A 24,808-nucleotide genomic window follows, 5' to 3' on the forward strand; every position below is an offset into this window, starting at 1 on the left:
GTGGTTACATATCATGTCCGAAAATGACTGCTCAGTGTTTGAAGTGTAGCACTCACCTGTGTTTGGATGGGTTTGTTTGAACTTAATCAGAGGCAACTTTAAACTTGGGGTCACAAGATTTATGGAAAATTCAACTCTGAGGGGCTCACATGGATGCGAGCGTGACATCACAAGTGAACATCTGAGATGTGTTTGGGGGGTGTCAAATTTGGAACCATTTGTCTTGACTGGTGTTCAGACAGCACAGTGGTAGAGAGACATGTTGCATAGAAGCCTGCCTGATTAAATGACTGCATTCATGTGAACAGTCTCATGACATATCCCCTGTGTGTGTAAGATGCCTTTTCCTCCCTTTATCCTCTTTTTATCATTGTCATCTGGTTGTCTGGAGTGTTCACTGTTTTCTTCTGTGTTGAAATGTGTGTAGCCATTCACTTCGGTGTCAGGCTTGCTTAAAGTATCAGATTGTCTATTACTTTTGGAAAGTTAAAAGGGAAAGTCCTCGGTGGGCTGAGAGTTTAGTTTGAAGGTTCCACACAAGTTAGGCTATTCGTGGTTTAGATTTTGACATTGAATAGATAGTTTGACATGTGCACACACAATGCTACAGTAAGCAACTAAGCGGGACACATGCCACTGCACTGATTCTATTATGGGAAATGGGATGGGCCAATTTGTGGAAAGTGCCCAGACTGACTGACTTCATACTGTATCAATGGACTAGGGGAGGAGAATGAGGAGGCAAGGAATGTTTTTCTACTGTCTATCTCATAATCTTGAGCTTAAAAGTTCTCTCAAAGAGGATACTAAGTAGTTCAACACAGTGTGAAGACTGCACAATCTGTGAAGAAGAGAGGACACGCACAGCATACCACGGCAATATTATTTTGACCTGCGCACAGGACTGTTTAGTCAGCGGCTGCCAGTGGGGATTCAACAAACACTAACCCATCGGAGAAGTCAACACATAGATTACAAAGTAAGTGAATATCTGTAAATGTCTGACAGTTAAAATCATGATTCATGAATTCAATTAATTCTCATCCAGATAGCCTGCTGTTTTTAAACTTAGTGGCGTTTGACACATTGTGAAATACAATTCACTATGTCTCTGTTCACACCGTGAGTCACAGATCATCTCATCCATTTTGAGGAAAAGGATGGGAGATGAAACTATGTCTTTGGTCGGGGTTCACCTGTGATTGGCTTCTGGCAAAGTAACATGCACCTTGAACTAATTTGTTTGGCCAATCAATTAGTGGCTTTATCGGCAGTCTATAAAAGTTGTTCAGTGTCAGATAGATTCCCAATGTTATAACAAATGTATTTGTCCACATTGAAGAACATTGTAATTTAAAGAATAGAAAAACAGATTTTCACAGAACAGAAAGGGTGACTAAGGAAAAGGACAAAAAAAAACAGTATGACACAGTGTGGTAATTAGCTAGATTATTGTCTGTGCTTATTGTATGATATAGTGCTTACTGTGTGTCATTATAGTGAATTGGTCTGTTATTTTGTGACCTGCCTTATTTAATTGCTATTTTTAATTGCTTGTTTTCTGCAGTATTATGTCAGAAAGGTAATAACAAAGAAACAAATCATTCAAAAATAAAATGTTATTGGTCGTGCAGCGAAATGCTTATGTTTCTAGCTCCAACAGTGCAGTAATACCTAACAATACAAAACAATACACACAAATCCCAAAAATAAAGCAATTAAGAAAGTTCAGAACAAGCAATAGCAAAGTCTGGAATATAAAAATATATGTATATATACAGTATATATAGCACTTGTAGGCAAGAGTTCACTCACATGCATACCTCACCAGCCTACAATACTTGACTTACAGTATGACTGTCTCAACCTCTCTCTTCAGTCCCACCCTCATCATATAAATACATACATCTACCATATAAATACATACATCTACTACACTATACACTACTGCACATCTACCACCTACTGTAGCTGTATCCAAGCCTGAGGGCAAACCCTATCAACAGTGATTGCTCTACAGTACTGTATGTAATCAAGTCTACCAGGTGAGAGTTCATGCTTCAACGGTCTACTCCTTTCTTTGTATCAGTCAAAGTCTAGCCATGCCTAACCAACAGACATCTGAAACATGCTCACAGCCACAGGCAAAACATTCACTCCTGGCAGATTAGATGGTGAGCATATTCTTTCAGCTCTGGATAAGTGAAAATGATTCCTCAATTTCATTGGGGTGTGGTTTCTGGCCCTCCCTTGTTTCACAAAATGTCATAAAAAATATTTAGCTGCAGTGACTCAAGCTCTGGGGTACACTCCTCCACACTTAGCGGCAATTCATTCGTTGTACATTTTCCGTCTGTCCACTGTATGTAATAATATTGTACTTACAAGCTATATACAATACAGAGCAGGTCTACTGGACATGGCTAAATGCCACCCAGCAAGCTGGACATTCACCCATTCTCAAATGGAACACATTCCCATTCCGTACAATCCTGCCCTCAACCCATTCATATTTTTTGGCACTGGGGCAGGTGGTGTACTTCTTACCCTATCATTGTGTATATGTATGAACATGTGTCCGTATGTCTTTAATGGTTTGTGTGTGTGTGTACATATTATGTGTTTGAATGTACAGTATGTGTGCATATCCATGTGCATACCGCTAGTGTCAGGATTCAAGTTATTGTTGCAGTAGTTAGGTATTTCCATTTTTAGTTAGATTTCCTATATCCCACTTTTCCATCTCAGCAGTTGCTCAATTTCTATTACGAATTCAAAATCAGTGTAATGTTTTATCACTCTCCCTTTCCCAGTTGTTTCTCAGTCTGAGGGCAGAGGTGTTAAGTGCATTAGTAATGAAGAAGAAGCATTCCTTTCTTTCTCTGCCTATAATTTATCTTCCATTTCTCCACTCCTTTCTTTGATTGTCCTCATTGGCACGTAGGTAAGGAATGAGCCGGCCCTCTTCCAGTGTTACCCCGTTGAGACTGTGATCTGTCACTATGTAGCAACAGTTAGTGAGAGGCAAGAATGCAGACGGAGTGTGGGAAAGACTTTCAGAGGGACTAAAGAAGTGACTGGATAGGCCTCTACAAAGAGGATTATGACAAAGTTGGATAAGAATGAAAGAGTTAGATGAAGGAGCAATGGGACAGGAAAACAACATACACACATGATAAGGAGATGCTAGTTAGTTTTCATGCACTCATGAGAGCACAACATTTGATTTGTGATGCAAATTGACCAATTATAACGACATCTGTTCAAAAGTTATCGGATGGATCTGGATTGATGATAGAATACTAAGCACAAGCAAAATGACAACAATACATGCTCCTCTGTTTTTTAAAATTCTCAGGATGCCTGTGGAAATGCTGTCAGTCAGACACTCTCTGTCTAATGTGGGTAGGTTCCCATCAGTCACATTGGGATGGGGGCAGGATGAGCCAGAGAAGGAGGAACCAGAGGAGGAGAACACAGAGGAGGGGGCGTGTCGACAATGGTTGCGTAAGATCTGTCCTTGCTGCTGTCAAAGACTGAGCGATGATGATGACATCACAGATATGGTCGTGACTGGGATCCCGGATGTCGACAACAATGCAGGGATGAATGGCGACAAGCCAGTCACTGGTGGAAGTGAGCTCGAAGGTAATTTACTCTTTTAAAACTATTATTATTACTATGCTAGACGTTGTGGCATTTGTGACAAAATGGTTGACATTAAAATGGCCTTCTTTCATTATATCCCTGTCTCAGAGCTGTTGTTGACAGTGCGGTCCATAGACCTGATGAAAACCAAGATGGGTCTGAACCGCCTGGAGCATCACACAGACCGTTACTATGGTGATGACCTCATCATCCGCAGGGGGAATACCTTCATGATGTGGCTTGACCTCTCACGACCTTACTACCCCAACACAGACAGACTCCACCTGGAGCTTAAGACAGGTCAGCGAGACATTCTGCAGAATCATGATAGGCTACTATGACTCAATGGCCTCGTCGTCCCCCTTCTGGGAATCCCTAGGGCTAATAAGTGCACATGATAACAGCAAGCCCTTTATAATCAATCATGCGAACTCTGAGAATAACTTTAAGTGGTTGTGTGTTTACGGGTATGAGCGTGTGTGCTTCTTTGTGTGTGCTTGTGTCTCTGAAGCCCTGTGCCTCCACTATGTTTTGGTGGTTATCGCCATGGTAACTGATTCATCCATGTGGTTGGTGGCAAGTCTCCAGTGTTTTAGAGGAGAATATCTCACAGTCCTGCACAAATCTCCTCTTTCCACTGAGGACTATCGCCTACCATAAACAGCTTTAATAACCACCAACCAGCTCACCAACTCAATTCACAATGCCCTTTCAGCTTCTTGATTGTAAACTTTATCTTAGAGAATGAGTGTGTACCATACTGTATGAGGAGATCTTAAGCTTGCTGGGTGGTAGCCAGTGTATTAATAGACAGGCAGCAAATCACCATCTACGCCATGCTGGTATTTATAGAACAGCAACATGCAGGACAGATACTGTATGGAGCTTTAGAATGAGTATACTGTAGGTGTGTGTGTGTGTGTGTGTGTGTGTGTGTGTGTGTGTGTGTGTGTGTGTGTGTGTGTGTGTGTGTGTGTGTGTGTGTGTGTGTGTGTGTGTGTGTGTGTGTGTGTGTGTGTGTGTGTGTGTGTGTGTGTGTGTGTGTGTGTGTGTGTGTGTGTGTGTGTGTGTGTGTGTGTGTGTGTGTGTGGAGGAAGATATAGTTTCGCTACTTGTTTTTTCAAGCACACCCTATTGTGGCAGGACAGCACATTTGGTTCCTTGGAAGTTTTGGGAACGTACAGAATGTTTTTGGTTTCACATTGGTTGTGGGAACAAAGCCATACGTTTCCTGACTGGTAAAACTGCATGTTTTTTAAACGTTCTGAGAACAAAAGTGAAAGTCTTGCCTGTCCTGGGAATGTTTATTTTAATAGGTTGCAGGGAGGTTTTACTCTGGTTCCTTGAACGTTTTCTATAAGGGCATAAGGCCAGAACCAGACACGGGAGGCAGATGTTCTTTGATATGTATTATATTCCAAAAGGGTAGGCAAGAGAATGGTCGTGGACAGGCAAAAGGTCAAAACCAGTTCAGATTCCAGGAGGTACAGTGTGGCAGGCAGGCTCGAGGTCAGGGCAGGCAGGCAGGTACAGAGTCCAGAAACAGGCAAGGGTCAATACCGGGAGGACTGGCAAAAGAAAATAGAAAAAGCAGGAGCACGAGAAAAACACGCTGGTTGACTTGAACAGACAAGACAAGGTGTCACAGTGTCAGAGTCGTGTGTATAGGTGGCTGGGAAGTCAGGCGCAGGAGAGTACAACGAGTGTAATGGAGTCTTTTTAATATATGTCCACTAAACATGCTCCAAACACTAAATGTACATACATAATTAACATGGGTACAAGGACACGTCGCACACCTATACAAACATAAACAACACTGACATAAAACAATCTCTGACAAAGACATGAGGGGAAACAGAGGGTTAAATACACAACAGGTAATGCATGGGATTGAAACCAGGTGTGTAGGAAGACAAGACAAAACCAATGGAAAATGAAAAATGGATCAATGATGGCTAGAAGACCGGTGACGTCAACCGCCAAGCACCGCCCGAACAAGGAGAGGCAACGACTTCGGTAGAAGTCGTGACACACAGAGAGACAGGAAACACAGGGATAAATACACTGGGGAAAATAAGCAATACCTGGAGGGGGTGGAGACAATCACAAGGTCAGATGAAACAGATCAGGGCGTGACAGTACCACCCCCCCCTCTAGGTACGCCACCTGGTGTCCTACCTGGGCGCATACCTGGCTGACCGAGGTGTTGGCGGTGAAAATCGTCAATGAGGGCCAGGTCCATATGCCCCTTGGTCGAACCCTCAGGAGGCGTCTCACTGTATTCGCTGGCCAGCCATCAATGACACTGGGGGTGGGATGGGCCTAGAACAGAAGACAGAGGACAGAGACACGGGCTTAATCCTGGACACATGAAAAGTAGGGTGATCACAGAGGGTACGGGGCAACAGCAGTGGGACTAATGACTCTAAAAATGGGGAAAGGACCAATGAAACGGGCGGGTTAGTTTTTCGTGAATCTACCCGGAGGGGTCGGTCCCGAGTGGACAACCATACCCTCTGGCCAACCCGATAGCGAGCAGCCAGAGTCCGGTGGCGGTCCGTTTGTCAACGATACCTGGAGGTGGTCTTGAGAAGACCCGCCGAGCTCTTTTCCAGGTAAGCCGACAGCGGCGGACGAACATCTGGACTGAAGGTATGTTCACATCAACTTCTTGCTCTGGGCTGATACCCCCATGGAGCATTCGAAGGGGGAGAGTCCAGTAGCCAAGCAGGGGAGAGTGTTCCTGGCATATTCCACCAGGATCAGTTACTGACTCCAGGTGATGCGATTACTGGCAACAAGACACCAGAGTGCCGTCTCAATATCTTGATTGGCTTGCTTCGACTGGCCGTTAGATTGGGGATGAAACCCAGATGACAGGCTGGCTCACGACCCGATAAGAGTGCAGAACGCCTTTCCAGATTTGGGACGAGACCTGAGGACCACGGTCCGAGACAATGTCAACCAGGAGTCCATGGATTCGGAAGATGTGCTGCACCATAAGCTGGGCCGTCTTCTTGGCTGAAGGTAACTTAGGGAAGAAGGATGAAATGGTCGGTCTTGGAGAATCTGTCAACCACCGTGAGGATGGTGGTGTTCCCATCTGACGGAGGAAGCCCAGTGACAAAATCCAGGGAAATATGGAACCAGGGGCGATGAGGGACAGGGAGTGGCTGTAGGAGGCCAGACGGAGCTTGCCACAGAGTCTTGCTTTGCACATATATCATGCATGCGGTGACGAAGGTCGAGACATAAGGAACCATGATGGGCCACCAGACGCATTGATGAAGTTCGACGAGTGCCAGGATGACAAGTAAGCCCCCCCCAGGGCCTGCCTTGCGGACCTAGTCTCATTTCCCCAAACAGAAGCTGCCAAACAAGAGGCAGGTGGAATGGTCTCAGATTCAGAGGGAATGGCAGTGGAACCATACAGACAGGTTAGAGCATCCGGCTTCACGTTTTTTGACCCTGAGCGGTAGAAGATGGTGAAATTGAACCTGGTAAATAACAGAGCCCAACGAGCTTGCCTTGGGTTGAGGCGCTTGGCAGTGCGGAGGTATTCTAAATTCTTATGATCTGTCCATACCGGAAATGGATGTTCCGACCCCTTTCAGCCAGTGTCTCCACCCCTCCAGAGCCATCTTAACTGCTAGAAGTTCCCGATTCCCAACGTCATAATTCCTCTCCGAAGAGTTGAGACATGAAGGCACAGGGATGAAGCTTTTGTTCCTGGACGGATCGCTGGGAAACAACGGCCTGTCGATCCTATCGATTCCGCTGCGGTGAGGGAGCCCGATGATCTGGTGGGGCATGACTTGGGACGGAAACCTGCCAAGCCAGCCAGGGCGTGGAAGCCCGACGAGCTGGCTTAGGCACCCCCGGTTCCATCGGCGGCGGAATCCACCCCGTCAACAACAAAACCCAAAAAACTCCTAGGCCGGCTAGGCGAACAAGACCTGACGATCCGGCTGAGGCCCAACTGGGGATGGGCGCCTTCCGAGCCAACCTGGGCAAGGAAACCTCTTGAGCAGGCTAGGGCGTGGAAGCCCGACGAGCTGGCTAAGCACCCCTGGTTCCATCGGCAGCGACCCAGGACCGACATCATCACCAACCGGAACACCAGTACTCCCCGATGCTTTGTGTGTTGGATGCTGCATTCTGTCACAAGGATGACACTGGAGAGGCGAATCAGATACGGGGAGTCAAACATTTAATAGGGAACGAGACAGGAACAGCGTCAGCACACGGGTAGCACAGACATATCACAATCAATGCAGCAGCGGGAACAGAGCTGGGGAACTGACAAATATAGGGGAGTTAATAAAACAGGTGATTGAGTGAGTCCAGGTGAGTCCAATATCGCTGATGCGCGTGACCAGGGAAGGCAGGTGTGCGTAAATGATGGTGGCAGGAGTGTGTAGTGCAGGGCAGCCTGGCGCCCTAGAGCGCCGGGGGGAAGAGCGGGAGCAGGCGTGACAGCAAGTATAACTGATCAAATGATGAAAGACAAGCATTGTAATTTTGTGGAAGAGGTGAAAAGTATTGTTGTCTATTAACAATGACAAGCCACCGAGGTCTGTCAACTTGGATGGAAAATTACTGAGGATAATAGCGAACGATATTACCACTCCTAGTTGCCATATCTTCAATTTAAGCCCACTAGAAAGTGTGTACACTCAGGCCTGGGGGGAAGCGAAAGTTAATCCCTTACTTAAGAATAGTAAAGCCCCCTTTACTGGCTCAAATAGTCGACCAATCAGCTTGTTACCAACCTTTTAGTAAACTTTTGGAAAAAAATTTTTTACCAGATACAATGCTATTTTACAGTACAAAAAATGGACAATAGACTTTCAGCATGCTTATAGGGAAGGACATTGAACAAGCACAGCACTTACACAAATTACTGTTGATTGACTGAGAGAAATGTACGAAAAAAAGATTGTGGGCGCTGTTTTGTTATTGTTATTATTATTATTTTGACATTATTGTTCATAGTCTTTTGCTGGAAAAATGTATGTGTTATGGCTTTACACCCCCTGCTATATTGTGGATAAAGATTTACCTGCCTAACACACCACAAGAGGGTGTTCGGAAGCCTTTTCAACAAAATCCAGGTAGAATCAGATATTTCCAGGGCAGCTGTCTAGATCCCTTACTTTTTTCTATCTTTACTAACGACATGCTACTGGCTTTGAGTAAAGCCAGTGTGTCTATGTATGCGCATGACTCAACACTATACACGTCAGCTACCACAGCGACTGAAATGACTGCAACACTTAACAAAGAGCTGCAGTTAATTTCAGAATGCATGGCAAGAAATAAGTTAGTCCTAAATATAATAAAAAACAAAGCATTGTATTTGGGACAAATCATTCACTAAACCCTAAATCTCAACTACATTTTGTAATGAATAATGTGGAAATTGAGCAAGTTGATGTGACTAAACTGCTTGGAGTAACCCTGGATCGCAAACTGTCATGGTCAAAACATATTGATACAACAGTAGCTAGGATGGGGAGAAGTCTGTCCATAATAAAGCACAGCACTATCAACAAGGCAGGTCCTACAGGCCATAGTTTTGTCGTACCTGGTCTACTGTTCAGTCCTGTGGTCAGGTGCCACAAAGAGCGACTTAGGAAAATAGCAATTGGCTCAGAACAGGGGAGCACGGCTGGCTCTTGGATTTACACAGAGAGCTTACAATAATAATACGCATGTCAATCTCTCCTGGCTCAAAATTGAGGAGAGATTGACTTAATTTACTACTTGTATTTGTGAGAGGTGTTGAATGCACAGAGCTGTCTGTTTGAACAACTGGCACACATTTTGGACACCCATATATACCCGCGAGACATGCCACCAGAGGTCTCTTCACAGTCCCCAAGTCCAGAACAGACTATGGGAGGTGCACAGTACTACATAGAGCCATGACTACATGAACTCTATTCCACATCAAGTAAACCATGCAAGCAGTAAAAATTTGATGTAAAAATATACCTTTACGGAACAGCGGGGACTGTGAAGGCACAGACACATGCATACAAACATATGTACAATACACACACGTACACATGGATTTTGTGTTGTAGATATGTGGTAGTAGAGTAGGGGCCTGAGGGCACACACTTAATATGTTGTGAAATCTATTGTTAATGTATAACTGCCTTAGTTTTGCCGCACCCCATGAAGAGTAGCTGCTGCCTAATGGTGATCTGTAACAAATAGAAATACCCCATAATGAAAAAAATGTTTTTTAGACTGAAATATTACATTTAAATAAGTATTCAGACGCTTTACTCAGTACTTTGTTGAAGCACCTTTGGCAGCGATTACAGCCTCGAGTCTTCTTGGGAATGACACTACCAGCTTGGCACACCTATATTTGGGGAGTCTTCTCTGCATATCCTCTCAAGCTGTCAGGTTGGATGGGAAGTGTCACTGTACAGCTATTTTCAGGTCTCTCCAGAGAAGTTCAATCGGGTTCAAGTCAAAGCTGGGAAGGTTCTCCCATCTCCACAGAGAAACTCTCGGGCTCTGTCAGAGTGACCATTGGGTTCTTGGCTTGGTTTTTGCTCTGACATGTACTGCCAACTGTGGGACCTTATATAAACAGGTGTGTGCCTTTCCAAATCATGTCCAATCAATTGAATATACCACAGGTGGAGTCCAATCAAGTTGTAGAAACATCTCAAGGTCGATCAATGGAAACAGGAAGAACCTGAGCTCAATTTCGAGTCTCATAGCAAAGGGTCTGAATACTTATTATTATTTTTTTTTTTTTCAGAAATTTGCCAACATTTCTAAAAAACAATTTTCGCTTTGTCATTATGGGGTATTGTGTGTAGATTGATGAGGCTAAAAAACGACGTAATCAATTTTATTACAAGGCTGTAACATAACAAAAATTGTGGGAAAAGGAAGGGGTCTGAATACTTTCCAAATGAAACTGTACAAAGCTGTTCGTTTCAGTCTACTCCTGGGGTGTCTAAATCATTCCGTGGAGTGCCTAGTGCAGGGTTTCCTAAACTCGGTCCTGAGGATCCCAAAGGGTGCACGTTTTGGTTTTGGCCCTAGCACTACACAGCTGATTCAAATAATCAACTAGTCATCAAGATTTGATTATTTTTTATCAGCTGTGTAATGCTAGGGCCAAAACCAAAACGTGCACCCTTTGGGATCCTCAGGACCGAGTTTAGGAAACGCTGGCCTAGTGTCTGCTGGTTTTGGGGTTTTCCTTTCAATTAGGACCTAGACATCCAGGTGGGGGGACCCCATTTCAAGAAAACATGCACTCATTAAGATCAGGTGTGGCCAATTAGTGGGTGTGGCCAACACACCTGAACACATTTAACACGATAGAGGATAGAGAGAGTTTTGATGATGCTGAGAACAGAATGTTTGTTTTAAAATAACAGAAGTTTTCTTGTGGTTTTATGGACAGTTTTCTTAACGTTCTTGGAACAATTTGAGAACATGGCTTTAAATAGAACCATGAGGAAACCTGTAGGAAACATGATGAAGTACTGAAATTCCTACAGAAGAACGTTGTTTCTTTATGTTCTTTGAAAAATTTCAAAGCATGACTATTAATAGAACAATGAGGAAACCTGTAGGAAATGTTATGCTGAAGTACTGAAATGCCCACAGAAGAACATTGTTTCTTAACATTCTCTGATTTATTTGATTTCAGAGAACTGTTTAAATGTAGCCATGTTTGAACTTTTAGAAAACATTCTGTTAAAGTAATAAAACACCATGAATATTCCGTTTTTTTTGTGAAGTTCCTTAACTGTGCTGAGAATGTTCCAAAGCCAAGCAACTGTCCTTTACCATTCCCAGAAAGTAGTTGTGGGAAGGGTTGTTGCCTTACAACCTGGAATTAACATGGATTTTTGGGGGGTTCGTATAATTTTATTTACACAACATGCCTATCACTTTGAAGATGCAAAATATGTTTTATTGTGAAACAAACAAGAGATAACTTGAGCATGCATAACTATTCACCCCCCAAGGGCAATACTTTGTTGAGCCACCTTTTGCAGCAATTACAGCTGCAAGTCTTTTTGGTATGTCTATATAACCTTGGCACATCTAGTCACTGGAAGTTTTTCCCATTCATTTTCCCTTCAAGTTGGATGGGTTCCACTGGTGTACAGCAATGTTTATGTCATACCACAGATTTCCAATTGGATTGATGTCTGGGTTTTGACTAGGCCATTCCAATACATGTAAATGTTTCCCCTTAAACCACTTGAGTGTTGCTTTAGCAGTATGCTTAGGGTCATTGTCCTGCCGGAAGGTGGACCTCCGTGCCAGTCTCGAATCTCTAGAAGACTGAAACAAGTTTCCCTCAAGAATTTGCCTGTATTTAGCACCATCCACCATTCCTTCAATTCTGACCAGTTTCCCAGTCCCTGCCAATGAGAAACATCCCCACAGCATTGATGCTGCCACCACCATGCTTCACTGTGGGGAGGGTGTTCTCGGGGTGATGTGAGGTGTTGGATTTGCACCAGACATAGTGGGTTTTTTTTATGGCCAAAAATATACATTTTAGTCTCATCTGACCAGAGTACCTTGTTCCATATGTTTGGGGAGTCTCCCACATGCCTTTTGGCGAACACCAAACGTGTTTTCTTATTTTTTTCTTTAAGCAATGGCTTTTCTTCTGGAGGAGTGTACGGCTTAAAGTAGTCCTATGGAGAGATACTCCAATCTCTGCTGTGGAGCTTTGCAGCTCCTTCAGGGTTATCTTTGGTCTCTTTGTTGCCTCTCTGATTAATGCCCTCCTTGCCTGTTCTGTGAGTTTTGGTGGGCGGCCCTCTCTTGGCAGGTTTGTTGTGGTGGCATATTCTTTCCATTTTTTAATAATGTATTTAATGGTGCTCTGAGGGATGTTCAAAGTTTCTGATATTTTTTTATAACCCAACCCTGATCTGTACTTCTCTAAAACTTCCCTGGCCTGTTTGGAGAGATCCTTGCTCTTCATGGTGCCACTTAGTGGTGTTGCACACTCTAGGGCCTTTCAGAACAGGTGTGTATATATACTGACATCATGTGACAGATCATGTGACACTTAGATTGCACACAGGTGGACTTTATTAATTAACTAATTATGTCACTTATGAAGGTAATTGGTTGCACCAGATCTTAATTAGGGGCTTCATAGCAATGGGGGTGAATACATATGTGCGCACCACTTTTCAATATATATATATTTTTTAACGTGTTTTTATTTTTTTTATTTCACTTCACCAATTTTGACTATTTTGTGTATTGTCCATTATATGAAATCGAAATAAAAATCCATTTAAATTACAGGTCGTAATGCAACAAAATAGGAAAAACGCCAAGGGGGATGAATACTTTTGCAAGGCACTGTAGAACTCCTTTGGGAGGGAATACATTGATGGGGTTTATAACTAAGTACAGGAAATGAGCTAACGTGTGTCTGTGAAAAGTTTTATTATGATATGCAGCTCTTGTTTTTGGCAGCTTTGCCAACATTTTTTTCATGATAGCAACAAATGACAGCAACTTCATGTCATTTTTTGCAAAAAGTGATCAATTCAGTTAAAATAGGAGTAAGAGATATTGCACCACAGAATTACACCACATTTTGTTCTTATCCCACTGAGTAATATGTCTGTGTGTTTATGGGACAGGATCCCTGCCTACAGTGGCAAAGGGCACCCATGTCATCATCCCATTGGTTGAGGAGCTGGAGGATGACCGTTGGGAGGCCAAGATCGTGAAACAGGACGGCAACAGGATCAAGCTGTCTGTTAACTCCCAGCCCACTGCCATGATTGGCCGATACCAGCTCACTGTGGCAACACATAGCCCGAAGGGCAAGGCCACATCTACACATGACCCAGGGAATGACATCCGCATGCTGTTTAACCCTTGGTGTGAAGGTGAGAGAGAGAGATTAAATTAGTTAATACAAAAAGAGCTTATCCCTGTTCTCAGCCCACTGACTCTTAAAAATAATACTCACACCCAACATAATAGATCTCTGGGTGGTATAATGAAACATAATCTAACCGGTCAGGTAAGCCATATATTTGTGTAATAAAGGAAATATTTGTCATTCAGAAGATCTAGTCTTACACCCTTCTGTAAAGTCAGAGACTCTCCATAGTCCACTCCACCCTTATTTCAGACTGATGTTAAAGGAATTAAATTGCTCTATGTTTTAATACCCAATTAAAATTAAACACTCTGTCAATTCATAAGGATTTGTAAGTCCCTTATTCTATAATAATGGACAGAGCCCAGTCTTAAAGTCAAACAGCAGAGTTTATTCACGAGAGTACTGAATACGATACAGTTTACCACAGGTTATAAACTGAAAATGACGTCATTAGTTTCAGCACCAACCAGTGCCATCTCCGTTCCAGTACAAACGCTGTATCTCAAGCCTTCCCACATCCGTCTCCCTACCAATTTAATATAATTTACGGCTGAGCCAAGGTTTTCCGGTGTAGATAAGCATTCTAGCCGGTCTGAAGATTTAGTTCATTCATTCCTACCAAGGAACAGACCGTCATTGTTCTAATCCTTGATTCATTCACACACATTATATTCAGTACTAAGATTAAGAAAGAAAATTCATACATATACAGTAACATAATAGTATTCTGATTAGTACATATACAGTAACATAATAGTATTCTGATTAGTACATATACAGTAACATAATAGTATTCGGATTAGTACATCCTGATTGAAATGTATACATAATTAGTCATCATTGATAAAAATTCCCTTAACCGCAGATGACATGACATGATGGAATTGTTTTATTTTTGAATAACTGAATCTGACCGCTCTCTCTCTTCATCAGATGACACGGTGTACATGGACGATGAGGATGAGAAGAATGAGTATGTCCTGAATGACGTCGGCAGGCTTTACTATGGCACAGAGAACCAGATTGGTGCAAGAACATGGAACTATGGACAGGTGAAGGAACATAAAGATTGTCAGTCAGGTGATGGGAAAATGTGGCCTGAGTAAGTCAGACCCAACTAACTTATTTCTATCATTGTCAATGCTTCTCTCTCTCCTTCCATCTCTACCTCTCTATTTCTCAGTTTGATGAGGGGATCCTGGATGCCTGTCTGTATGTTTTGGAGAAGAGTGTAACCCCCCCCTCAGGCTGGGGAGACCCTGTCAATGTAGTCCGAGTCATTTCAGCCATGGTGAGTTCGCCTCGCAAACACAAGGTGTCTTAAAAACCTCACACTATTACCTCTAACATCACTTCTAAGTCCAATCAATGTCCAACCAAACTGGCACCTCCTTATTCCAACTCTAAACTGAATCCAATGTGAACCTGTAATCTCCTTCATCCCAGATCAACTCCCCAGATGATTGTGGGGTCGTGGAGGGTAATTGGTCAGGGAAGTATGTGGGAGGGACTTCCCCTACAGCCTGGAGTGGCAGTGTGGACATCCTGAAGAAGTACCAGAAGGACGGAGGCATACCAGTCAGATATGGCCAGTGTTGGGTCTTCTCTGGGGTCACTACCACAGGTTAGTTACTGTATGTGTGTGTTTGTACATGATCAAATCAAATTACTTTTATGAGAGGGTGCTAGGTTAATATGCATTGACCCCTATCCTCTCACCATCCTATCTCTTTCAGTATTGAGGTGTTTGGGCATTCCCTCCCGTAGTGTGTCCAACTTCAACTCTGCCCATGACACAGATGTCTCCCTGACAACAGACGTGTACTTCAATGAGAATTTGGAGTCTATAGATCACCTCAACACTGACTCCATCTGGTTAGTAGAATACAGTCACACTCTGACACAATATCTCATTCAGTGTATCATCTTAGTCACACCACTCTTACAATATGGATTTACTAGATTCCATCTAAATTATAACCCATCCCTCCATCATTTCTGTCTTTAGGAACTTCCACGTGTGGAACGACTGTTGGATGGCTCGTCCAGACTTGCCACCAGGTCATGGTGGCTGGCAGGCGGTAGACTCCACCCCCCAGGAGACCAGCCAGGGCACCTTCCGCTGCGGCCCTGCCTCCATCACCGCCATCCGCAACGGACAAGTGTTCCTCAAACATGACTCACCCTTCATCTTTGCCGAGGTCAGTCTAGTCTAGTGTGTCTTCCTCTTTCTTCCTTTGTCTTTCCTGAGATGTAATTATCACACCTCTCTCTGCTTGACCTCAGCTTTCCATGCTAAAAGGTACGTTTCACAAATAATCTTCTGTCTATCTCAGATGCACAGTGGTGACCTCACATGCCCCTGTCAGTCTCAGCTGTCCTCCATCTCGACTATCTCTACCTTTCTCTTCCTGCTGTACCTGTCCTGTAGGTGAACAGTGATAAGATATACTGGCAGAGGAACCTGGATGGCACCTTCACCCAGATCCACAGTGAGAAGAATGCAGTGGGCCACTGTATCAGCACCAAGGCTGTGGGCTCAGATGAACGCAACGATATCACACACCTTTACAAGCACCCAGAAGGTAGCTTCACATAGCTGTGCAAACACTGACATGCATTGTTTTATTACACACATATACAAGCAGACTCCTGAACAAGGCAAGCACCCAGAAGGTAAAATGCATTAATTCCCACTTTATTGTCATTCTATCAGGCACAGAAGAGGAACGCATTGCTGTGGAGACTGCCAGTCGCTATGGTTCCAAACCAGATACCTACTCCTCTCCAATCGCTGAGGATATATCAATAGAGGTGACCATGGATGGGGAGGGGCCACGCATGGGGGGAGATGCAGAACTGAACATTGTCATGCGAAATGCTAGTTCTCTACCACGCACTATCAACCTCCACAGCCAGGTGGCAGTCATGTACTACACTGGCGTGCTCAAGGCCACCGTCAAGAAGGACGAAATGCATGTGGAGCTGCTAGCCAATGAAGGTGAGCCAATGAATATATTTTATTACACATCAGTGACGTTCAGTCAGACAGTGTTATGTATTGCATGCCCAGGTGTTTCTGATCCCTAGTCCTGTCCTGTCCCCCTCTCCTAACAGTGAAGACCCTGGAGTGGATCCTTGAGTACCAGCACTATCAGGACCAGCTAGTGGACCAGGCTGCTCTGATGCTGACCCTCTCAGTCCGGGTCACTGAGACACAGCAGGTCCTTGCCACTCAGTTCAGCTTCCGCCTCCGCACCCCTGACCTCATCATTAAGGTGAGACAAAACTACACAGACTGAATTAATCCTATCTACAGCATTTTTCTTTCTGTATATGATCTGTCTTTCTCTGTGTCTGATATTGTCTACTGATAATATGATTCAGAGATGTTCTGTAGTGGTAACAGTTTCCTATACTTTTCCCTCCTAGCCGGTAGGGGAGGCTGTGGTGGGGAAAAAGATGGCGGCTGAGATTTTCTTCACTAACCCTTTGCCACGCACACTGAAGGGAGTGGTGTTCCATGTGGAGGGGCTGGGCCTGCAGAGTGTTCGACAGATCGCTGTTGGGTGAGAAACAATTATAATTCTGTTCATTATCTGCAGCTTCATCTAAGCACGGCTTTAGTCCTTATGACTCTGAAGGTGCACAATGTGTGACGTATGTTGTCACTGTTCTTTTATGTTCTGAACAAGCACAGGTCTGAGTGTCTCTCTCATCTCCTCTCTCAGTGACGTGGCCAGTCACTCCTCCGTGACTCTGACGGAACACTTTGTTCCTACTCTGCCTGGATCCAGGAAACTGGTGGCTTCTCTGGACTGTAAGCAGCTCACACAAGTTCATGGCGTCGCCAACATTGATGTCAAGGAGAAATGAGCCTTTGGACACCATAGACCCCTTTTGGTCTGCTTTACTATTGAGGCATAATCACTGTGGATGACAGAAGACGTCACCACCCTCTCCTCTTCCATACCAGAGCACTGATGTTGCTGTTGAGTTCATTATGATGTTTTAAAGTACAGTCTAAGTTTGAGACACAGGAAAACCAAACACCATGCAAGACAAACCTTTTCAATCATCATAAGTTTCCACTTGAGGATTCCTGTCCCTTATATTGTAACGTTTTTTCATCCCTTCCACTCAATATCAGATTGGACCTGTATAATGTGCCTTGGAAAGTGCCTAAGCATATGTTTGCAGTCTTTACAAGATTGGTATTACAACTTGTATAATTGCATGACATTTCAAAATGTATCTTACCTACTGAACAGAGCACAAGCTACAGTATATGACACATGGGAACAATAATGTTTGTTTAGTATGCTATACAGTAAAGCACAAATACTGTGTACAGTGGTTTGTTATGTTGCCAGAGCATTGCATATCTATGACACAATCAGCTTTTTCTCAGATATTATTGTCTAATACTTATTAGAAGGGGTATGTGTTACCTTACACACTACATTTGAATAATGCTATGGTGTTATTAACTCGTAAAATATTGTTGATTTTAAGAGATCAGTTCTTTTAAACATACAGGTAACTGCCAAAATAAAGAAAACACTTGAGTAAATGAGGAATACATTGTATATTGAAAGCAGGTGAATCCACACAGGTGTGGTTCCTAAGCAATTGACATCCCGTTATGCTTAGGGTCATGTATAAAAATTCTGGGCAGGCCAATTTGCCCATTATTTTGCTACCATGGTTATGCCCTCATAGGATGACAATGCCCCCATCCACAGGGCACGAGTGGGCACTGAATGGTTTGTTGAGCATGAAAATGATGTAAACCATATGTTATCACCGTCTCAGTGACCAGATTTCAACCCAACACTTATGGGAGATTCTGGAGCAGTGCCTGAGAGCGTTCTCCACCACCATCAACAAAACACCAAATTATGGAATTTCTTGTTAAAGATTGGTGTCACATCCCTCCGATAGAGTACCAGACACTTGTAGAATCTATGCCAACGCACATTGAAGCTGTTCTGACAGCTTGTGGTGGCATCCTATTAAAACACTTTATGTTGGTGTTTCCTTTATTTTGGCAGTTACCTGTATATCCACCTGTATTTATGCACGACAGTGGTACTGTCTAAAAGTAATTCTATGTGAAATTGATGAACATGAGTGTATTATGAAGTCAAGTTAAAGATGCTCCAGCCCAGGTTTTGTAGTAAAATCAGCTAGCTTTTCTAAATGGCAGCTTTGGCACTTAACAAAATTAACAACCCTGAAGTGTCACAAACTGATGTAATGGCAGCTACATCACAAACAGTAGTCTGCAACTGCTTTAACTGTTTGAAAACAGAAAAGATATTGTATTTATGTGATATTTACATTTTTATACTGTATTATACCATGTAAGTAAATTATTTCACTTCAATATTTTGCCCTTATTCTGTATGTGTGAGAGAGCGAGCGAGAGGATAGGATGAACTTTGTCCCCGAGGGGGAAATTATCTTAGGCACACAGTGCGAGAGAGAGAAAGTGTTATAGTGACAGAAACAGGTCTACACAAGTACAATATTTGGTTGGGCAACCTCTCCCCTCCACCTTGCTGCAAAACATAAATTATTAGTGACCCTCCTTTTGACGGTTAATTTCTACACATTTTGCTATGGGGCATAGAGAAAATGTTGCAGTTTTTATACATGTTTTCTGCAATTCTACATATTTGCCATTGGGTGGTGTGAACATTTTGTAACATATTTCATGCAATTCTACTAATTTTGCAATGGGGCAGAGAAAAAAATATTTAAAAAACGATCTGTTTTAAAGCTAAGTTCCTGCAATTTCACATATTTTACCATGACTTATGCCATGCTAATATGATATCGGAGTGAGAGTCAGTAACAAAATTAATGGGGGCCACCTGGAGGTCAGGGCCCTTGGCACGTGCCCAGTGAATATTTGGCCTCGATTACTACAAGTTTAGATAGCTGGCTAGACTAACTACGAATAAAAAAAATTGTAAGATGACATGGCTAATTGAGTGACTGTCAGTGACTGACATAACAAGAAAAACTGCTGAACGATGCACAACCAAATGTCAAAATTGCACCTGGTGTATTCTACTATTCTTACACTTATAAGTTGAGACCCCGACTGAGTTCCTGATTGTCACTTATGCCTGTAGCCGGCCCTGCATACACATACAGTGAATTCAAAAAGTATTCAGACCCCTTCACTTTTTCCACATTTCGTTACAGCATTATTCTAAAAAGGGGGGAAAAAAAACATTTCCTCCTCAATCTACACACAATACCCCCATAATGACAAAGCGGGTTTTTAGAAATGTTTGCAAATGTATTAAAAAACAGAAACAGCTTTTTTTTTACATACGTATTCAGACCCTTTGCTATGAGACACGAAATTGAGCTCAGGTACATCCTGTTTCCATTGATCATCCTTGAGATGTTTCTACACAGGAGTCCACCTGTGGTAAATGCAATTGATTGGAGATGATTTGGAAGGGCACACACCTGTCAATATAAGGTCCCACAGTTGACAGTGCATGTCAGATCAAAAACCAAGCCATGAGGTTGAAGGAATTGTCCGTAGAACTCCGAGACAGGATTGTGTCGAGGCACAGATCTTGGGAAGGACACCAAACAATTTCTGCAGCATTGAAGGTCTCCAAGAACACAGTGGCCTCCATCATTTTTAAATGGAAGAAGTTTGGAACCACCAAGACTCTTCCTAGAGCTGTCCACCCAGTCAAACTGAGCAATCGGGGGAGAAGGGCCTTGGTCAGGGAGGTGACCAAGAACCCGATAGTCACTCTGACAGAGTTCCAGAGTTCCTCTGTGGAGAAGGGAGAATCTTCCAGAAGGACAACCATCTCTGTAGCACTCCACCAATCTTTATGTTAGAGTGGCCAGGCTAAAGCCCCTCCTCAGTAGAAGGCACATGACAGCCAGCTTGGAGTTTAAGCACACAGCCAAGAATACGCAACAGGAGTGGCTTCGGGACAAGTCTCTGAACGTCCTTGAGTGGCAGAGCCAGAGCCCAGACTTGAACCCGATCGAACATCTCTGGAGAGATCTGAAAATAGCTGTGCAGCAACGCTTTCCATCCAACCTGACAGAGTTTGAGAGGATCTGCAATGGGAGAAATTTCCCAAATACAGTTGTGCCAAGCTTGTAGCGACATACCCAAGAATTGAGGCTATAATCGCTGCCAAAGGTGCTTCAACAAAGTACTGAGTATAGGGTCTGAATACTCATGTAAATGCTTTTTTTTAATAACTTTGCTAAAATGTCTAAAAACCTGTTTTTGCTTTGTCATTATGGGGTATTGTGTGTAGATTGATGAGGGGGAGGGGGGGAATCATCAATTTTAGTATAAGGCTGTGAAGTAACAAGCTGTGTAAAAAGTAAAGGGGTCTGAATAATTTCCGAATGCACTAATATATAGACACACACACACACACACACACAACTGATTTGCTCAAACGCATTAAGGAAAGAAATTCCACAAATGAACTTTTAAGAAGGCACATCTTAATTGTAATGCATTCCAGGTGACTACATCATGAAGCTGGTTGAGAGAATGCCAAGAGTGTGCAAAGCTGTCATTTAGGCTATGGGTGGTTTTTGAAGAATCTCAAATATATTTAAATTTGTTTAACATTTGTTTTGGTTAGTACATGATTCCACATGTTATTTCATAGTTTTGATGTCTTCACTGTTATTCTACAATGTAGAAAATTTAAAAAAAAACAATTGAATGAGTAAGTGTTCTAAAACTATTGACCGGTAGTGTTTATGTATGTATGTATACAAATCACATCTCTCTACAGTTATTTAGCCTTGTTCATATTGAGTAGTTCATTACAACACAATATTGGCAGTCATAAAACAACCTCTTCAAATAAAATGTTATTGGTCACATACACATGGATAGCAGATGTCAATGCGAGTGTAACGAAATGCTTCTAGTTCTGAATGAGCAGTAATATCTATTGAACAAGTAATCTAACAATTATACAAGTGTAAAGGAATGAATAAGAATATGTACATATAAATATATGGATGAGCAATGGCTGTGCGACATAGGCAAGATGCAGTAGATGGTATAGAGTACAGTATATACATATGGGATGAGTAATGTAGGGTATGTAAACATTATATAAAGTGGCATTGTTTAAAGTGACTAGTGATACATTTATTACATCCAATTTAATTATTAAAGTGGCTAGAGATCTGAGTCAGTTTGTTGTCAGCAGCCATTCAATGTTCATGATGGTTGTTTAACAGTCTGATGGCCTTGAGATAGAAGCTGTTTTTCAGTCTCTCGGCCCCATGTTTGATGCACATGTACTGACTCAAGGGGTTGTTGTCTTTGATGATCTTTTTGGCCTTCCTGTGACATCGGGTGCTGTAGGTGTCCTGGATGGCAGGTAGTTTGCTCCCGGTGATGCGTTGTGCAGACCTCACTACCCTCTGGAGAGCCTTATGGTTGTGGGCGGAGCAATTGCTGTACCAGGCGGTGATACAGCCCGACAGGATGCTCTCAATTGTGCATCTGGAAAAATTTGTGAGTGTTTTTGGTGACAAGCCAAATTTCTTCAGCCTCCTGAGGATGAAGATGCGCTGTTGCGCCTTCTTCACCACGCTGTCTGTGTGGGTGGACCATTTCAGTTTGTCCATGATGTGTACGGCGAAAAACTTTTAAAAACTTTCCACCTTCTCCACTACTGTCCCATCGATGTGGATAGGGGGGTGCTCCCTCTACTGTTTCTTGAAGTCCACGATCATCTCCTTTGTTTTGTTGACATTGAGTGTGAGGTTATTTTCCTGACACCACACTATGAGGGCCCTCACCTCCTCCCTGCAGGCCGTCTCGTCGTTGTTGGTTATCAAGTCTGCAAAGTTGATGATTGAGTTGGAGGCGTGCATGGCCACCCGGTCATGAGTGAACAGGGAGTACAGGACAGGGCTGAGCGGAATGGAGATGTTGTTTCCTACCCTCACCACTCTTGAAAAGAGAAACATAAAAAGCATCTTTAAATCAGTGAAACACACAGACTTTGTTAGGCTACAATGTCGCAGATGCTCTGCACAACTCCGTTGAACTCCTCAGCATAGACATTGTGAGCCGCTCCTTCAACCATCTGAGACTAAGAAAGAAAAAGGGAGGCAGTGTGAGGTTCAGCTTTCCATTTCACTCTGTGATTTCAATGTGGGTTTGGCAGTGATTTCTTATTTACATGTTTTCTCCTTCCACAATGAGTGATTGGTGTGTTTTTACACTCCATCTCACCACAGTGCAGGTGTAGCTCCTTCTAGAGCATCAACCTGAAGATCACTGATCAACCCCCCAGAGTTCCCAGGTGTCTTGAAAGCACCATAAATCCAGAGAATGCTAGGCAGATGACAAAATTTGCCCACAAAGGACCGCCGTGCCACCTTCCTGTTCAAGAGAGCACAGCACAAGGGAGTCCAAAAATGTATTGTATGCTGCTGCATGAATTATGTAATATGCCAGGGAGATGTAACTAATGTATGTTGTGTAGTAAGCTGTTAGTAGCCCATGTATGTTGTGTATGTTCACCCAGCTGTTAGTAGCCCATGTGCCTCACCCTAATAATTTGGTCCCTTTTCCCCTCATAACTTAGTCTACTGTTCTGACTTGGTGGTGCACATTTAACCTATAGCCTGTATCAGAGAAATGTCATCAGTCGCGTTGTACAAAACTGGCGATAGCTTTCCGAGCTAAAGGATAGCCGTGGTTAGCTGAATACTAACGTTAGCTAGTGAGCTGGCTAACTTCTGGCTAGCTGCTGTTGTGGATTTCGGATATGAAGGTGAATAATACTTTTGGAAAAAAACAACAGATCCGCACCACATTTGGTGAGGCGGGTTGCAGGAGAGTGTTTTGAAGTTGAGTTTTTAGAAAAAAATATAGAAACAGACAAAAAGATAGAAGAGAATATCAGAGTTGTTTCTTGTACTATTATCTCGTGTTTTTAGAGAACTGTTTCACTTTGATGTACTTTTTCTTCTGTCCTTATTTTGTCTGTCTTTTCTTCTGTTAACTAGATCTTCTTTGTTAGCTAGCTAGCTTCTTCCAGGAGAGTCCCTAGCAACTGCTTAGCAACTGGTAAACAATTTAGCTAGCTAAGGTAACTACAATTTAATTTAAAAAAGTTACTTTTTCCAAAGCCTATCTTCTTTGTTTGTTGCTTGTTTTGTCTCCAATTCAGTCTTGCCGTTCTTTTGCTTTTTCCAATGTACTTCACTCTAAAAACCATGTAGATTTCAATATTTGTAGGAGCTCATTTTTTTCAGTAGTTGCTGCTCAATTTGGAATCCGGAATAGTCCTTATCCCTTGCTTGTTAGCTAGTCAACTATGGCTATTTGACATCTCTTTGTATATATCCATAAAAATTATGCCCGTTGATTCATGATTTTGACTGGCTGAGAAATACTGCCGGTCTGTCTCACCCAGACTCCCAATATGTTCAGTACTATGGGACTGCTGGAGATCGAAATTGAATAAACAATGTTGCAAATGTTGGAGAGACAGACAGCAAGGTTTATACAAATCTCCACTGTTGAAATACATGTTAGTCTAAAAGAAATGTGAGATAATGCCTAGATGATTTTTATAGTGGATATCAAGTTTATTAATTGCCTGGCTGGGCTGATGAGACAGTGGATTGCACAGTCAGATGGAACAGAGTAAATAGGCATTTTAAAGTAATATATTTAGCCAGTGGTCATTTGTGGATTATAAACTGGGTAGTTCGAGCCCTGCCTGCTGATTGGCTGACAGAAGTGGCATATCAGGCCGTATACCACAGGTATGACAAAACATGTCATTTTACTGCTCTAATTAGATGGTAATCAGTTTATAATAGCAATAAGGCACCTCAGGTGTTTGTGGTATATGGCCAATATAACAAGGCTAAGGTTGTATCATGGCATTCCGTGTTGCTTTGTGCCTAATAACAGCCCATAGCTTTGGTATATATGGGCCATATACCACACCATATACCATACCACAAATAGACACAGGCTGGAATGCAGTTTTAACTAATCAGCGTTCAAGATTAGACCCACCCATTGTATAAAGCGGCATGACAACGAACGCGATTGGTCGACGGTCTGCTGGGTGGGGTTTTATATGTCAAATCAAATTGTATTTGTCACGTGCTGAATTACAACCCGTGTAGAAATTAAATGTTTGCTTATGAGCCTGTTTTTTCATTCATTGTCCAATTTAATTC

At 42.8% G+C, this 24,808-nt stretch overlaps 1 protein-coding gene across 2 annotated transcripts; it reads left to right on the forward strand.

Moving 5' to 3' along the window:
• The first annotated feature begins 714 nt into the window (after positions 1 to 714).
• Positions 715 to 19,813, forward strand: LOC123996898 (protein-glutamine gamma-glutamyltransferase K-like). 2 transcript variants are annotated; one of them, XM_046300717.1, is made up of 14 exons: positions 715 to 979; positions 3,359 to 3,648; positions 3,757 to 3,948; positions 13,317 to 13,568; positions 14,501 to 14,619; positions 14,751 to 14,858; positions 15,014 to 15,191; positions 15,304 to 15,442; positions 15,576 to 15,768; positions 15,999 to 16,152; positions 16,284 to 16,568; positions 16,685 to 16,845; positions 17,000 to 17,136; positions 17,299 to 19,813. In XM_046300717.1, the coding sequence occupies exons 2-14, from the start codon at positions 3,360 to 3,362 to the stop codon at positions 17,441 to 17,443; spliced, it is 2,352 nt and encodes a 783-aa protein (XP_046156673.1). In that variant the 5' UTR covers positions 715 to 979; position 3,359; the 3' UTR covers positions 17,444 to 19,813. The 2 variants fall into 2 exon arrangements, with proteins under 2 accessions (XP_046156673.1, XP_046156674.1); XM_046300718.1 differs by having other exon boundaries at positions 3,410 to 3,648.
• The last annotated feature ends 4,995 nt before the right edge of the window (positions 19,814 to 24,808 follow it).

Source organism: Oncorhynchus gorbuscha, linkage group LG15 (genome assembly GCF_021184085.1).
Source record: "Oncorhynchus gorbuscha isolate QuinsamMale2020 ecotype Even-year linkage group LG15, OgorEven_v1.0, whole genome shotgun sequence".
Lineage (NCBI taxonomy): Eukaryota > Metazoa > Chordata > Actinopteri > Salmoniformes > Salmonidae > Oncorhynchus > Oncorhynchus gorbuscha.

Coding starts and splice junctions, on each gene's coding strand:
- LOC123996898 (XM_046300717.1), top strand. CDS start 3,360: ATGCCTGTGGAAATGCTGTCAGTCAGACACTCTCTGTCTAATGTGGGT. Junction 14,620..14,750: donor GAACATGGAACTATGGACAG/GTGAAGGAACAT, acceptor TCTATTTCTCAG/TTTGATGAGGGGATCCTGGA. Junction 17,137..17,298: donor GTTCGACAGATCGCTGTTGG/GTGAGAAACAAT, acceptor CTCCTCTCTCAG/TGACGTGGCCAGTCACTCCT.